Source organism: Eumetopias jubatus, unplaced genomic scaffold (genome assembly GCF_037043125.1).
Source record: "Eumetopias jubatus isolate StellerSeaLion01/CBP00866 unplaced genomic scaffold, mEumJub1_p1.0 scaffold_6, whole genome shotgun sequence".
NCBI classification, from domain to species: domain Eukaryota; kingdom Metazoa; phylum Chordata; class Mammalia; order Carnivora; family Otariidae; genus Eumetopias; species Eumetopias jubatus.
The window spans coordinates 12,500,439-12,518,080 of record NW_028274812.1 but is presented as its reverse complement, the minus strand read 5'-3'; the positions used below and the strand labels follow the sequence as shown (position 1 = coordinate 12,518,080).

The 17,642-nt window shown below is 46.4% G+C and overlaps 1 protein-coding gene across 2 annotated transcripts in view; it reads left to right on the top strand.

Moving 5' to 3' along the window:
• Nucleotides 1-17,642, top strand: part of TIAM2 (TIAM Rac1 associated GEF 2) — a 136,322-nt gene that overhangs the window by 84,071 nt on the left and 34,609 nt on the right. For both annotated transcript variants that reach the window (XM_028103215.2, XM_028103214.2), the window contains exon 14: nucleotides 12,656-12,759. In XM_028103215.2, the coding sequence (XP_027959016.1) occupies nucleotides 12,656-12,759 (104 nt within the window). The remainder of the gene's footprint in view (nucleotides 1-12,655; nucleotides 12,760-17,642) is intronic.

Genomic DNA, 17,642 nt, shown 5'->3' with positions numbered 1-17,642 from the left:
CAGACAACAGAGCTTGCCCAGAGATTGAGTGTGGGGCGTCGAGGAAGGAGAAGAGGCAAGGGTGACTCCCAGGTTTGGCCTTGAGCGACTGTTAGGAAGGAATTGCCATCAACTAAGCTGGGGAAGCTGGTGGAGCAGTTTTGGGGGAAGACCAGGAGTTGACTTCGGAACACCTTGTGTTAAGCCTCTGTGTTTAGGCGAATATTCCACTTGCTTCCAAAATGGTTTTAAAATGACTTATACTGAAAGCCCATACATAAAATTCATCAAAATTAACAACATATAAAGGGAAGGGGAGGAGATTTGAATGACAACTCGCCTACTTTAAAGGTTTTCACTCACAGTATAGGGGCAAAAACATCTTTGTTTATGAAAAAACGATGACGTTTGAAATAGTGCAGCAAATAAATTCCTTTCATTTCAGTCAATTGAGTTATGATTTGTTGCATCTTATAAATTTATTTCTGATCCTACAGTTCTCAGCTCTGATTATTTATAAATTGTCTGTTCCCATATGAATCCTTTTTTTTTTTTTGAGAAAAAGAGCATTCCCCATTTGAGCTGGGGAAGAGGCAGAGGCAGAGGGAGAGAGAATCCCAAGCAGGCTCCATGCTCTCTGCAGAGCCCAATGCACGGCTCGATCTCATGACCCTGAGAGCATGACCTGAGCTGAAATCAAGAATCAGCTGCTTAACCGACTGAGCCACCCAGGCGTCCCAATATAAACCCTTTTATCCCCCCCCCAACTTTTGTCATTAACATCTTTTTTTTTTTTTTTTAAAGATTTTATTTATTTGACAGAGACAGCGAGAGAGGAAACACAAGCAGGGGGAGTGGGAGAGGGAGAAGCAGGCTTTCCGCGGAGCAGGGAGCCCAATGCGGGGCTCGATCCCAGGATCCCGGGATCATGACCTGAGCCGAAGGCAGACGCTTAATGACTGAGCCACCCAGGCGCCCCTGTCATTAATATCTTTAACATGTTATGGGAAACCGTGACCAAATTGAAATTATCCAGTTTTATTACCTGTTAATTGCTCTGGGAAAACTTACTTGGAAAGAAACATATGAAATTATTAGCAAAATGATTTTGCGTCTTTTGTGCAGTGCCCTGGCCAGCTGCCCCTGGAGAGTGGGCAGATGCAGTCCCACGTGGAACAGTGTACAGAATGCCCCTTCCTCCCAAGTCTCCCAGCAGGCTTCCTGTAGAATCTGGAATTTCCAGGGAAGCACTTAGAAGCCTCTAAGCTTGCTGTTCTCAGCTTGTCTACATTTACCTTCCCAGCACTAATTACTCCGAAATTGCCATTTGTGAATTAATTCTGACTTTAATGTTTCGGTTGATGAATGACCAGATCACACTTCTGTGAAGTTGAGGCATCTTTGCATGGTAGTATTAGCAGAATTATTTGGATGTCTACTGAATTGTGTCATTATCGTGTCACAAAAACAGTCTGGGAGAAAAAGCTGAAAAATGTTGATAAGAAGCCTAGGTTTCATAAGCTTAATACGTATGACCCGAAAATGCCAGTCATCACGTGTGTGCCAGCCACGAGCCCGTAGCCCCGTGTGGATGTTCTTTGATCTTCAGGAGGCCAGTGTGTGTTCAGTGGGAAGGGAGAAGGAGAAGATTCAGGTAGGTATCCGGTGACTATAAATAGAAATCTTATGATTTGTTTGGATCCCTGGGAATAGAAGTCTTCACAGAACCTATAAACTCAGTTTTCGCACTTTGGGATTGTATTCTGTGAGAAGTAGGGGGCTGCCTCCCTGTCACCTTGGGGGGGGTCTTGGACTCTTCCTCTTTTGAACTCAAAGCATTTTGCCTATAAATCTGTTATGGAAGTTAAGATTTATTGCCTTGCAGTATTACTGTGTACTTAACCTAATTTACCTACTAGATTGAAAATCCCTTGAAAAACAGAGACCTTGGGCGCCTGGGTGGCTCAGTGGGTTAAGCGTCTGCCTTTGGCTCGGGTCATGATCCTGGGGTCCCGGGATCCAGCCCCATGTCGGGCTCCCTGCTCAGCGGGGAGTCTCCCTCTCCCTCTGCCCCTCCCTCGGCTCCTGCTCTCTCTCGTGCACACCCTCGCTTGCTCTCTCTCTCAAAAAAAAAAGTAAAAGAAAAACAGGAACCTTGAGGACTATGGTTTGTTTTTGTTTTTTTGTTTTTTTTTTTAAGATTTATGTATTTGTTAGAGCGAGAGCACAAGGGGGGGAGGAGAGGCAGAGGGGGAAGGAGAGGGACGAGCAGATTCTGCCCTGAGGGCAGAGCCCAGTGCAGGGGGTGGGGGGCTGGATCCCAGGACCCTGAGATCATGACTTGAGCCAGAATCAAGAGTCTGATGCTTAACCGACTGAGCCGCCTAGGCGCCCTGAGGAATACCAAGAGTTTTAAGACAGGGCAGCTAGCGCCGTTCTTGGGAATAGCACGTGTTTCCCTCAAATATGTATTAAGTGAAAAGAAGGTTCCTAGGAGTCTCTTAACGTGACGTAAAGGTGGTGTTCCTGAGAGTGGATTCAGGGGATAAAATGAATTCTGGAGCACACCTAGAAGCTTCCCAATTTTCTTCTTTAGAAATCTGACTCCAGGGCACGTGTGCTGAGGCTGTCTCAGAGCTGAAGACTCTGCTCATCTGCACGTGTGTGTGTTGGGGAGGGGGGCAGGGGGCTCTGGGATGGCCCGGGATGCTGCTCGCCAAACTGTATGCTCCAGCTCCAGTGAGTGGCTGCTTTGTCCCAGGAGGACGGCTCACACCCCAGTCTGTGCTGCTCTGTAACTTCCATGGGCTGATTGGTGCCCACGACATGGGATTCCTTTGGCAGATAAACCAAAGCCACAACTAAAAAGCAACAGTCTGTATTACAACTGTAGGTCAGTGCTGATAGTGAAATGTGTTTGAAGTTTAATTTGAGGGTAGTAATATTTGTACAAGACCGGATCTGCAGTAAAGGGATCTGGATTCTAGCTCCAGCCTTGTGCCTGACCTTGGGTGGGTTACTCTAACTCCTGTTTCCTCAACTCTGGAAAGGAAGGCTCTGACAAAACAGTTTAGCTTTTTTTTTTTCCCTCTGAAGTTCAGTTATTTAATAGGCTTAAAGCACCAATGGAAAGGACTACGTGCATTTCTTATAAAAGTTTGCGAAGTGAAAAAAGCAAAGTAATGGGTCAAGCATTCCATTTTGGTTTTGCAGCAAATCTCATTACCTCTTTAAATAGCATCAGGTCTTGACTGCTGCAGAGAAGGTGTTTGTTAAAGCTTCATAATGATAGGCTGACTCAAATCTAAAGATCACAAAGAACCTTAAAGGCATTAATTACCCCTTAACATCACCATGATGGAGCAGAGATGTGTTATTATCATTTTACTTTCACAGCTGGGTAAATCAAGACACAGAGACACATTAAATTGCTGGTAACTCGGACAAAGTCATGGTCAATGATAGAACTGTAACTTATTGTTTCTCCCTCCAGGTAGGGAAAATGTCTGGATTTTAATTACTTTTCTTCCTTTTAAATATTTGTCTATTAACATCTGTAGAGTGCAATCCATTGAGAACATGCCTCTGCAGTAAAACGAATTCAGATGTGGGACACCTGGGTGGCTCATTCGGTTGGGCGTCGGACTCTTGTTTTTGGCTCAGGTCATGATCTCAGGGTTGTGAGATTGAGCCCCACATCTGGCTCTGTGCTCTGCGGGGGAGTCTGCTTGAGATTCTCTCTCCCTCTCCTTCTGCCCCTCCCCCCCCATGCTCTCTTTCTCTCTCAAATAAATAAATCTTAAAAAAAAGAAAAAAGCAAATTTAGATCTAACTGGATTGATGGTGGCCCTCTGTCTTGTCTGGGTTCTTCCCTGGAGGCTGGGGATGGCGATTGGTAGCCAACTACCTTGTGATTGGGGCTTTCTCAGTTCAGGGGAAGGTCTGTTGTTGAGAAATAATTTCACTGTCATCATTCTTATGCCTTTTTTGATATTTCACACTGATTTTCATTAACATTGCAGTAATGTGACTGTATATTTTGTGTGATTTGGTTCTTTGGAATCACCTTACAGTGGACTTGAACTCTAATGTCTCTCCTGTAAGATCCACACTAACATCCTTACCTTCTTTTTAAAGAAAGAAGTATAATTCACATACCGTAAAATTCACCTTTCAAGTGTTCAAATCAGTGGTTTTTAGTATATTCATGGAGTTGTGCAGCCATCACCATTATCTGATTCCAGAATGTATTCTTCACCTCCAGAGGAAACCGTGTAGCCATCAGCCCTCACCTCCCCGCCGCCCCTCCCCGCCGCCCCTCCCCTCAGCCCCCGACAGCCACTAATCTAGTCCCTGTTTCTGGGGATGTGCCTGCTCTGGCTCTTGCACATAAATGGAGTCCTACACCATGAAGCCTGTTGTAACTGACTGCCCTCATTTAGCATGGCCTCCTAGGTTCATCTGTGTTGTAGCCTCAGTCATGGGCTCCTCTCCATGGCTGTGTGGCCCTCGATTCTGCCCTCTCTCAGTCCTGCCCGGCATTAGCCTTCCCGGAGGTGTTACTCCAGCGTGCTTTCTCCTATAGCCCCCCCCCCCCCCCTCAAGAATCTGTGCGTGCTCTTGTTTTAGGTTTCCTCTCAGGGTCTTTAAGTAGAATTCCATCTAAGTTGTTTGTAGGGTTTTGAACTTCAGTTCTGAAACTTTGTTAAAGTTCTTAAGTGTCTGAAATATGGCGGTGTCTCTTCTGTGCCCCTGAATGTTAATGAAGTGTGTGTCATCTGGGGGTCTTCCCAGCTCTGATGGATACCAGTTTCTGCTAGATCCAAAACCTTGGCTGGAGATCCCTTTTACCATTGACTTATTTCATCAGGGACCCTGGTAAGGTATGATGGGAGCCCTTTGCCTTCTTTCTTTGGGCTAAGTGCATGCCTCTGTCACAACCATAGCCTGCCTGGAAAATGAGAATGAGGGTACACCTAATTCCCTCTTCCCCTCTTCTCTTTTATGTTGTAATCGGTCTGGTGGTGGCCCGCGCCTACCCTGAAAACACCTGCCATCTTCCTGTTCCTCTAAAGATTCTTTCAGATGCTGAGGATAGTTGTCCCAAGATAATTGACTCAAATCATGGCAGCCCGCTGGTAAGAAACATTTACTACCAGTCTTTGCTTTTCTCTGTTTGTCACCAGAGATCTTGCATTGTCAGGAACATCACCGATTGGAAAGTGACCTCAAGTGAAATGGATTTGGAAGATTTGTGAAATTTACATTTTTCTGGCACGGTATTTATGCTGTGGTGGAATACACTTCTCTGCAAGCTTAACAGTGACATTCAGACAGATGCCTTGATTTTTCTTGACACAAGAATAGTAACAATAATGAAATGTAGAGTCCCAGATATCTTCAGAAAAGTTGATCAGTTTTTATCTGTAGTAGAAGTACATGGTGTCAGTGGGTGATATCTTTGTTAATGGTGCAGTGAGACTTGATTGGTCTTTGAATGTGGTTAACTCAGAGTTACTGTTTTCTGTCATTGAATAGTCCATCTGTTTCATTTAAATGGGTTTATTTTCATTCTGTTTCACTGACCAATGATGAGTATATTTGCCTATATCACAGAGTATAGCAAATGTCATTAATGAAAGGTGTCACAAATCACTGCATTTTACGTAAAAAGGATGAGTAAAATGTAGGGGAATCTGAGTCAATTAATAAAAATAATGCTATACAAGGTCTGCACATTTAACCTTAAAAGTTGAGAGATTTTAAGCTTTTCTGTGCAAATGAACTCGATGTTCAGTGTGCTCTTGGCCTATGATAAACTGTGCGTGGTGGACACTAATGCAGAATTTTACAACAGTGGGTGAAGCTTGGAGAACTGAAAAAAAAAAAGTGATTTAGTATCCACAGAATGCTGTATTCTTCCACTGGCAGCATTGATTTACCAAAATCTTTATCTTAAAATTGAATTCACACTTTTTTAAAAAACAAAGAAGATCCATAAGGTGAAGCAATTCAATTGGATAATTTCTAAGAGTGTCTTCGGGTCTAAAATTTATAGATTTCTCTACAAGCTGTTCATTTATGGAATTACATAGTAGAAATTCTGAGAAATGAAACAGAAATTGAATAGATCAAGTAGATTAAGAACATAAATCCCACAAACTATGTTCTCTGAATGTAAGTAGATACAAAATTATTAAAAGTCAAAGATGTACAACTGTGATACCACAGGGGAGTATGTAGTTGAAAACTTAATGAAACCATTTATTATTTACTTGTAAATTCTTTGAAAATATTTTTTTGATTTTTTTTTTCCAGTTATCTTTATAGATCATCGTTCTGTAGTTTTCACCTCAGAGGGGAGCCTATGGGTTAATGATTAATCAACTAAAACATTGTTTGGAGCCTAAGATGAGAGTCCCATTTAAATATGCTACATTATTTATCTGAACATTATCTTTTTAATTGCCTTCTTTAGCGTATTTCATTTTACTTCAGGAAGTGAGGAGGCTAATATTCACATTGCACCTGCTCTTGGCTCTGGGCTTGTGGTGCATTTTGCCTCCTCTGGTGTCACTGACCTTCCCAGAGGTGGAGTTATAGACTTGCCATGGAGAGAGGCAGAGGTGGTTCTCAGTGGAGGGGGCCCTGCCCACCAGTTTTGGAAGTGTATGGGTTTGTTTTGGTTTTCATAATAAATTGGAGGAATATGGCACTTAGTGGTCCAGGACGTGGTTGCTTGGTGTCCTGCATGTCCAAGCTCATTCCTCACACTGTGGAATTGTTCCACTGGACTTTCCTGTAGGTGAAAACTTGTGTAATTATCTGAACCAAGAACTGGCTTCATTTAACAAATGAACACAAATTATTTTTTTCCCCACAGCTACAGACTACTTTGAATTTTCTAGGAAAGCAGCAGACCAATAAACCAAGGGAAGTTTATTTTGCTTTATTTTGCTCAGAGCTTTGTCAAAAGTTTGTACCCATTTGGAAAATCACGTCCTTGATGGCAGCACCCCAAACGCATTTGAATCCCCACCAACACTCCCTGGCCTGGGTCTGTGAGGACATTGAGATATTGAGCGTGATTCTTTGCAGTGCAAATGTTGGACAGGCTTCTAGAGTGGTTACAACCAGGCATTTGCATACCGAAACCCACATTTTTAAACGTTGCAAATTCCTTTCCTTTTATTTTTCTCCTTGTGTTACTAGTAGGGCATTATAATGCTTCTTGTGAAGCCGTGTATGAATTTTATTTCAGAATAGTATTGAAAAGGGGGGCTTTGGATGTTATGATATTGAAAATCTGTACTATAGTGTTCATGCTTTGAAGCATGAAAAGCATAGTTTAAAAATAATTTCCAGGGGCGCCTGGCTGGCTCAGTTGAAAGAGCATGCGACTCTTGATCTTGGGGTTGTGGGTTTGAGCCCCACATTGGGTGCAGAGATTACTTAAGTAAACTGAAAAAAAAAAAAAGATAATTTCCATTCTCCTTGCCTCTCCATTTAGTATACTTCACGTGAGTCCTCACCCCATAGACTGAAGCAGTTTTCCCTGATGCTATGACTGTCACCATCCATTTCTCAAAAAGGTCTTCTGGTGCCTAACAGGTGAAAATATTCTCGTTTCTTCTTCTGGGCCTCAGGGGTTGATAGCATCTTGAGACTTTTTAACTCAATTCCTCAGATAGTTGCTGTTTCTGAGGACGCAGGCGGCCTTCCCAGACTTTGCCCGAGGGGGTTCTGGATCTCTCCGGAGGGAGGCCTCTCCTCTACAGGGGCAGAGTGCCCTGCCCACCCTCCTCACAGCCAGCAGCTAGCTGCCTTGTGTCCCTGGGCTCTGCTGGCAGCCAGCTGGGTGGCTGGCTGGGAACTGGGAAGGATTTCTCGCCTCTTCCTTGCCACCTGGTCGAGTGAGGAGGAGGAAGAGGGCACGGCCAGCCAGACCAGGCTTAGGCGATGGCCCGGCTCGGTGAGCCAGACTTTGTGGCTACCTGCTGAGCAGAGCGAGAGTTCCTGAGCAGGAGCTGCAGGCTGGAGACCGGCGGGGTTACCACCATGCGCCCAAGCCCTTCCCCGACTCCCCAGTTGCCACCATTTCCGGAGAACTCCCCCCCACCCCCCGCCCCACGGGCATATCCACGTCAGCACCTGCATAGCCTGGCGCTTCTTATGGCATGGGGGAGATAAATGGCAGAGCCCAAACGCCTGCATGTTAGCTGTACTAAATTGGATTTGGAAGTACTGTAAATGTAAACTTGGAATTCACACTCCCAGCTACGTGGGCGAGGCAACCTGAACATGAGTGTGTTCTGATGTTTGTGTTTTTAAGTTGATCCCCGGGATGTGACTTGAACACAGGTCACATCGCAAGGGATTTGGGATTGCCAGCTGCTTGGCTGACAGTGGCACCAGCCGGCTCTGTCCTGACGCCCAGGGCGGGAAGACACCAAGTTGCGAGGCATCTCCTCCCTGGAGCCTCCCATGTCCCTGGTCGTCTACGGGGGACCTGCAGGGCTGCGTGAGGGCGGGGACAGTCCCCTTCCAGGAGCGCCTGCCTCGTGTGCCGGCACTCTTGAACTAGGCTTGATTTTGAAAGAGAGAGAGATGGCTGAGCCTGGTGTCAGGTGCAGCACCTGCCGTAGTACCTGGTACCCAGTGGGTGTGCCGAGCTCGGCAGCCATCTGACGAGGGAATGCATAAACGAAGTGAGCAGGGCCTCGTGTAGGAGCCAAGGCCATGGCTCTGCAGGTTGCAGCTCGGTTACGCCAGCTGCCGAGTAGAGGCTCTTGCTGGTCACGTGACGTGTCTCACGGGGGCCAGACCTCACCCCAGCTTGTTAATTTCCACTGTGAGGGAGATGAGAAAGACATGGGGGTGTATTTCCCAGAAATAAAATCGATACCTTGACGTGAACTTATCATTTTGCTATTTTTCATCATTTACAATCGTAGTGGCCTAGGACTTCTGGCGTGCGTCGGAACTTCTGTGCCCGAGCGCGGTGCGCACAGGCTGGGCGGGAAGCACAAGCTTACTGCCCTCTGAGTCGGAAAAGGTGCCCTACCTTGTGTCCTAGTGGATATGACCGCACCGAGAGGCTCTCCCAAGGTGAGAGGCCAGCTTTTTGGTTGGCAGCGGAAGGACAGATTGACTCACGTCAGCAGCTGGTGCTCAGGACGTGGGCATTCGGCCTGGGACAGGATGTCAGTGCAGCGCCTGTTTAAAACTGCTTTGTAAGTCAGCATTTGAATCTCGCGGGCCTACGCTTTTTTTTTTTTTTTTTCCCCGAAGCGTAAATCTGCTCTTCTCCCAGGACCTACTTTGTTCTCATTTCTCCTCTAGAATACTAAGGGCACACTCCTTTTTATGGGGCTACAGGTCCTGGTGAAATTTGAGGCTCCCGGAGCTGGGGTTGGAAGCTGGGGCCCCTCAAGCTTGGCTTCCCCTGCGCTTTCTTGCGTCTAGGACAGCGTTGGTGCGTTGCTGATGGGTTGGAAAAGGAGTCAGTCCCTGAGGAGACTATCTTTGCCCAGATACCATTCCGCCTCTGTGAAATTTGGGTGGTGGAACCGCTCTGAGATTTCCTATCTCCGCAGAACTCAGGAACCATCCAGAACCACTTCCGCCTCTCGGATCCCTGGGGCGAGCCTCAGTGGGAGCTGGTTCCGAGCTCCATCCTGTCTAAGCTCGTGCCTCCAGGAGGATCTAAGCTGCACCCAAAGGCTCTCTAAAGTTCAAGGGGTAGCAAAGGTAATGGGGGAGCCTCACTGATGCATAGCAAAACCTTGTGATCCAGAAGGGGTATCCAGAGTTCTGTTACCACGTCAACATTCTGTCTTTGTAAGAGGTAAAAAGTTTGGGGAGTTTTCAGTGTTTTGGTTCTAAAGTTTTGTGACTATGTTGAATATATGACTCAGAATCCACTTGGCACCCGCTTTTGACATCAGCCGTGTTATTTTCACCACCATCCATCTGGCTCCTCCCGGCTCCAGAGCTCCTCGTGCCCATGTGCCATCTCCGAGATCTTCAGGGGACTTCAGGTCTCCGTCGTCTTTGTATCCCCAGGACTCAGGGCGTATCTGATTGTGCAGCAGGTGCTGTAGGAATCCTCATCATGAATAGACGCATTGGTTGTGTCTGAATTCCTGTACTCAGTGGAGCTCTTTGGGAATACGGACGCTCTTTATATTGACAGGGTAACAGCCGCCGTAATGCAAACCTGATTCCGTTACCTGGGTGAGGGACTGCTGCACTCACTGTAGGGCTTCCGTGCTTTCCTCCCGCTCCTCTGGCGTTACTGAGTGAAGACAGGTGTGTCCTCTGAGGACTCTCTTCCCCCGTACACTGTTGTTAGTGTTTCCAGGGTTTTCTCCTTGGTCTCACTCTGCGCATCCTTCCTGGGGCTGCTTCCCTGCCAGGTACAGTCGGATGACTCCAGATCCACATCCCCCATAGACTTTCCTGGACGGCCTGACTCTGGAGCGTCTCCCATCGGACGGCGCACGTGCGTCTCGGGCTCGGAACCGCCAAAGCTAAGCTCATGAGTTCTGCTCCAGCCCTTCCTGTTCCCCGTCCACCCCATCACTGGGGCGTAAAACCAGGTGCTCTGCCTTGACGGCTCCTTTCCATATCATCTGCTATGAAACAGGTGGCAAAGAGGAGGCCCGGAGGGTCTGCCTGCTCCGATTTCTGTGTTCACTTCCTTCTCTTTGCTCTTACTCTATTCTGAGCTCATCCGGGTCTCTCCACCTCATGCCTGCAGTGTCGCGGTGACTTTCTGACCTGTTTTTCTCCCAAGGTCTTGCCGTTTATCGATTCCTCTGACGTAGGGCACCTTCCCTCCCTTCTCCATCGCAACCACACTCAACACGTTTCCCGAAGGTGCTGCGCTCTTCCTGTGATTTGCCTTCACTCAGCTGCCTTCCTCCTGCTTCTGGAATTTTCTCTCCCCGCTGGTCATCATTAAGCCTTAAAGACAAATAGATACCCCCAAGATTTAAAGTCTTTGCTCAAGTGTTTCCTTTGCTGTTAAGTCTTTTAGGGTCCTTTGCAGAAGTAACTTCCTTCCGGACTGTCCCTACTGCGTGGATTTTTCTCACATCGTCTGTGACACTTCACCTCCTCCAAGGCTAGAAGCTCACTTTGAGGGTAATAACTGCATCTCGTTCATCTTTGTGTCCCTAGCACCACGCCTAGAAAACAGCCAGTGCTCAAAAAGTGAATGTCGAATGGACGAAAAGGTGTGTCTGTGCTGAATACAGCAGGAACACGGTGTGTTTTCTTTTGTGGATCCTGTAGGCTGGTCTCCCTTAAACACAGGTGCACCCAGCAGCCCAAGAAGGCGATTGGTGGTGGAGCAACAGTGGTGGATTGTTTTTGGCTCAGGGACTCATCTTGCTTCCCATGCGGTCAGCCTGCTGGTGACTGGACTGCCTATGTGGTGTGGTGTTCCGGGGCCTGGGAGAGGCGAACCCAAGTATTCCCACCTGTCACTGCTATCTGTAATTTTCCCAGGGATGTCTCATGCATCTGTCATCAGCACTGCCTTATCCAAGCTAACTTACGCCAACAAGAAGTGTGACTTGGACTCTCTGGTCCTTTTCTGGGTAGGGTGAGGCTTTTGGAAGAGGTAAAAGGAAGAAGAAGTTAGAGCTGCAGAATTCTGTAGATGATTCAGATATTTTCTTTAGGTCTCCTCTTGTCTTAGAATCAAGTATCTGTGTAGTGGTTGGTTATATCAGCATGGATCATGGACCAGCATTCCTATCCATGGGTTTCACCAACTTTCTAGGGCTTCCATAGCTTCTAAAGATCTCCTAGAGACCAGTTTCCTGGCCCCCGTCATGCCTGATTAACATCTATCTATGCTGGGTCAGCCTAGATCAACTTGGACAGGTTCAAGGTCAGTGACTTCTTCTTGTAGCTACAGAGATTAGAAACCATCTGATTTCACCTGATTGAGGGGACAATCTACCAAATACAAGAGTTAGAATGAAAATCTGTGTTATATTATGATAGAGGCTAGTCTTTCCACCTTTCTTGAATTTGCTAATTTGAGAGCCACTGGAAAGAATTGGGCTTGGCAGGTGTGTATGGTTGTAGGCTGGGGGGAAAAAGAAAAGCAGAAGCTCTACTTACTTTTGATCTTACTTCCTAACCCTTAGTCTGGAAGTTGACAAAGGTTTGCTGTTCCTCATGGGACTTTCAGTTTAGGATAAAATTGTGGTCGATTTCAGAAAATGAAAAGTTAAGCTCTCAAATGAGCAAGTTGTGGGTTGTAATAAGAGTCCATACTGTTGCATCCCTTGGTGTCCAAGATTTCCCTGGTGATTTTGCCCAAAATAGGGATGTACCCACGATGGTCACTGCCATTTGATTCTTTGTCTAAATAAATTCTTTAAGATCAGAGGTTAGTGAAGTATAGTTTGCCCAGCAACAGGCACTGAAGGCACTGTCTTGATCGGTCACTGGTCGCCTTTGAGAGCGGCAGCAGACGTGGCTTCTTTGTTAGCGGGAGCCAGGGTCTGTTGCAGGAGACCCTTCGGTGGCGGTGAGGTGCCATTCGGCGCTCTGGCTTTTCCTCCCTCTCTTTGTCTGAACCCTTAAACCAGTCACCATGATTCTCTGCAAAGGGCCAAACTCACTTTTATGTGTGTTTTTGTCACTTTTTATGCAGATTTCAGCAATGTCCCTGACGTCACCACTGGCCTGAAAAGGAGTCAGACCGATGGCGCGCTGGCCCAGATTCCCCACGGGGAGAGAACAGGGCAGACGTTCGGGGTAAGATGCTGTCCCAAATCCCAAGGAAGAACCCGCTGACAAGCATGAAGCCCCCCTTTCACCTGAAGTGGGGAGAGGAGATGGGGTTAATTCTGTCCCTCAGGCCACCCGCTGAAACCTTTTTTTTTCCCTTAATGGAAATAGCTTCTTTATTTATTCTAAGCGAAGTATGTTAGGACGGTTTGACAAGGGCAGTCTATGCTCAGGTGTTCTGAAAGTTATGTTTAATGACTCTGTTGCTTTCCTCCTTTTTTTTTTTTTTGCCCACAGCTAAATTATTTTTGGAATGTTGTCACTTTGTTGTGGTCTAAAACATGAAATTTGGAATTTTCACCATTTTTCAGTGCACACCGCAGAGGTGTTAAGTACATGCACAGTGTAGTACAACCACCACCACTGCCCGTGTCGGAACTTTCTCATCATGCCAAGCAGAAACTCTGTACCCGTTGGACTGTAACTCCCCATTCACAACTCCTCCACCCACCGCGACCCTGGCTCGCCTCTCTTTTACTTCCTGTGCCCTTTCGCCTGCTCGAGGTCCCTCATGTGTGAGCATACCAGTATTTGTCTTCTTTTTGTTTCTGGCTTATTTCACATGGCATCATGTTTTCAGAGTTCATCGTGTTGAGGCGTGTGTCAGAGTTCCCCTTCTTTTGGAGGCTACGGATACTATTCCGCTGTGCGTGCTGCGTTTTGTTTACCCGTTCATCTGTTGACGGGCGTTTGGCTTGTTTCCACCATTCACCTGTTGTGAGTAATGCTGCAGGGGAGATTGGCATACAACTATCTGTTTGCATCCTTGTTTTCAGTTCTGTTGGACACACGTCCAGGAGTGGAACTGCTCACGTGGCCCCTCTATGTGGAGCTTTTCTCGTGTGTCCCCCAGGGCTGTGCCACGCATCGGTGGTGGCTGAGGGTTCTGATTTTTCCGTGTCCTCGCCAACACTTGTGATAGTCCATGCCTTCCCTACATTCTTAACTGTTAATCAAACATCCTTTCAGAAATGGTCTGATCTACCTGATCTGTTTTAATACACAGTCTAGTTTTAGTTGATTTTGACATTACAATTCTGTTTTTCAATTCCTTGCTTTTATCTTAAATATAAGAATGGAGATATATAAGCTCTGACAAGTATTTAAGGACAACTTAATGGGAGCGCCTGGGTGGCTCAGTTGGTTGAGCATCTGCCTTCAGCTCGGGTCATGATCTCAGAGTCCTGGGATCGAGTCCCTTGGGGGGCTCCCTCCTCAGTGGGGAGCCTGCTTTTTCCTCTCCCTCTGCAGCTCCCCCTGCTTGTGCTCTCTCTGCCAAGCACAGTACAGTCTGCTGGGTTAGACTGATACCACCAGGGGCTTGTCCCTTTGGGGGGCAGCCATGTGGCATACCCGGGGCTGATGGTCACTGTGAGAAGGGGATTAGGTTGGCGCCTGCCCACTGCGGAGCGGGTTCTGGTGGCCCCTGACCACCCTCCTCCTCTCCCTCACCCCTCCCTGCATTGCTGCCCTATTCCTGATCCACCTCCTCCAAAATCTCTCTTCCCTTCTTTCCGATTCCTCAGACGAAACACTCGGTCTGGCTGTGCCCCCAGGACGCAGTGTCTTTTAATAAACTGAAATTGTCCACATTTTTAGTCTGATGCCTGTGTTCGATCTCTGCTGGATTAGTAGTTACTTTTGGGAACCTGACATCATGGTTAATAGTGATTATTATATTTTTAAGGAATGCATCCTAGAGCATCAACTGGATGTGTCTTGATTGCTTTGTCTTAAAGTTTTGTAAAAAAGTAAATATTTCTGACACACTTTAGAAGCTCAGCTGTCTATTTAAGGTAGGCATGCCCGAGGAGCACCGGCCCAGTGCAGCAGCCTAATGCCGCTAAGGATGATGATGTCCTCCCTGTTGTAATCTGTTGGAGTTCCACATTAAAGTTCTTAAGAAGGAAAGGAAGTTCTTTTTCCAGATTTTATTTTAATATTCGGGAAAATAAATAGGCAAGAAGTTACTGTGTTAAGGCTATCCCCAACTCCGTCATTTAACAGTGCCTGTCATAACGAAACAAAGCATTTACCAGATGAACATTGGACAGCACTTAGAAATTGAGGAAAGGAGGAAAAGCTGCAGTTGAGCTTGAAATTGGAGCTGATTGAACTTAGTTGTCATTGCTAAAATGGTTAGAGCAGAAAGCAAATAAATACCAAAGGGGGGCTCTTGGGTGGTGCAGTCGGTTAAGTGTCCGACTCTTGATTTCGGCTCAGGTCATGGTCTCAGCGTGGTGAGCGCGAGCCCTGCATTGGGCTCTGGGCTGGGTGTGGAGTCTGCTTGAGATTCTCTCTCTCCCTTTCCCCCTCTCCCTGCTTGTGTGCACTTGCTCTCTCTCAGATAAATAAATCTTAAAAAAAAGATAAATACTGAAGAACGCAGAAGACAAGAATATTGAAAGAGAATATCATCGTGGTGAGCATTGCTGTCCATCCCTCTCAAGTCAGAGTCGTCATCATCAGACCTTTTTCAAACCTGAAGATCATCTGTCCATAATAACGGACTTCAGGGCATTTCTCAACAATCCTAGTGTAATGCCTGGCAGTTACTTTAGTTCACACGTTCTTTGTTCCTTGGGAAAGAAGAATCAGTGACCATCAGAATTAATAATTGGGATGTATGTTAGTGAAAAAGTTTGGAATTTAAGAATTAAAAGACAGGGGTGCCTGTCCATCAGTTAAGCATCCAACTCTTGATTTCGGCTCAGGTTGTAATCTCAGGGTTGCGTGATTGAGCCCCACATCGGGCTTTGCACTGGGCGTGGAGCCTGCTTGAGATTCCCTCTCTCTCTCTCTCTCTCTCTCTCTCTCTCTCTCTCTCTCTCTCTCCCTCTCTCCCCTCCCCCATCCCTCCCCCTACTCATGCTTGCTCACTCTTTGCTCTAAAAAAAAAAAAAAAGACATTTTCTTCTGTATTATTATTTTCAGCCCCCTGGAAACATCAGGTTATACCTAAAAGCAGTCTTTTTCTGTTTTCCAGTGGTGGTTTGGGAATTGGACGATGTGTGTCCACGTGCTGGGCATGGATCTCTTCGGCTCGCCCTGGCACTGCCCCACAACGCCCATGGGAGGTGGTCACTGCTCCGGAGAGAAGACTGGCCCCTCTCTCCCGCTCTTCCCACTCGGGCCCCTCTCGCCTTCTTAGGGGTCATTAACTTCTTTTCAGATTAGACCCTGGTTGAGCCTGAGTTGTTTGGGATATTTTACTAATAATATTCTAGACTTTGAAATAAGGAATAATTTCCCTTGAAAATCAAATGCAGCACAGCTGTAAGTGGGGCTTTTGACAGCCCCGCAATTTCTGCAAATGGCTCATAATTGATTGCCTTCTTGCCCTTCAAGGGTGCCTATTACTATCACAGCTCTTTGTATGCCCCTGGCAACCTCTTCTGTGTGCGGGCTCTTTCCCCCCCCCCCAGTATTGTTAGCAATTAGCTGGCACTGTTGTAACAGTTTGGATTTGGAAAGGAATAAACAGTTTCTTTTTGGGGGAGGGGTTTGAAAAGACTTTCTGGGTTGTTCCGGGAACTTGAGGCGGGCTAAGCAGGCTCTGCAGAAATACGGTTTGCGTTCCACTTTCCAGTCTCTGAGCTGACTCTGAAGATGTGGCACTTTGTGGCTCTGTCGTCCCCCAGTGTGCCCTGACCCGGTGTCTCCCCAGAGCTGGCAGGCTCGGCATGGGGTGGAAATTCAGAGGAAGGGGGTGCTCTTCCCCAACCAGCGGCGCTGCCTCGGAGGAAGAGCTTGGTGGCGCTAGGACGTCCTTGCGAATGTGACTTGGAACAACAGTTTGGGATTTTTTCATTGCCTGGGGATGAGAGTGAGAGAACGTGTGTCTTACTCATTGCCCAACAGCCGACCGTAGATGTAATCCTTTCTCCCAGAGGGAGCAGTTTCCTTTGAACTTTTCCTTTCTATGTACAGCATGTAAGTAAGCAAGGGCTTTGATCTCAGGGGTGTGGATTCTGATCCAAATGTAGGCATGCTTGCATGGTTTCCTTTCTCTCTGTCTGGAAAGTTGATTTTACTCTGAAATGTCTATAGATTGTTGTGCAGACGGGAAGAGATGCCTTTCTTTCCCGAAGGGAATCCTGACTGTAATCTTTAAACACTCTTTGCAGCCAAGGATGCGAGCATTTCTTTTGGATTGTAGTTTCTCGGTGGCACTGTCGACTTTTCCTTTCTCCTTCCTTCCTTGCAAGGGTCTTTCAGTGGATCTCTGAAATAGTTTTGTCCTTTTGAAATATATCAGAAAGCCCAGAAATTTCAAATTTTTACTCTGTAAAATCCACTTGAAAAGAGGAGTCATTTGAAGACAATACATAATTTGCTGCTTTGTGAAATTTCTCGGGAGCATAGCCCATGCTAGTTATTGAGCTTCATGCTGTAAAAGAAAATCCACAAAAGTGAAACCGTTTTCTACGAGGTAAGCAGAGTTTTTACCTTAGTTATTCCTGATTAAATGTTTTTTTTTTCCTTCCCAGCTTTTTTAGAAGAAATTTTATGTAATCACCTAGTGTAGCTTTGGCAGTGATTATTTTTACAGTTGGTAGGCGTTGTGTTGCTAGAACAGAGAGCATTGGGAATCTGGAGATACACAGCATGACGACTGTGTGTTGTGCTCTTTGCAATTAAATAATGCTTACGATCTGTTTTGCCCTTTCATTTGTGCAAGGTGGAAAAAAAGGGACATGCACTAACGGTTAGGTGTTAGAACACAGCATGAACATAACTTGCATTTAATATTTAATGCCTGCTCACGCACTTCTCTTAACCTTCTGAGTTTTTTTTACATGAATTCCGTTTAAGAGCTTGCATTATCTAAGAAGCGAAAGAAAAAGATT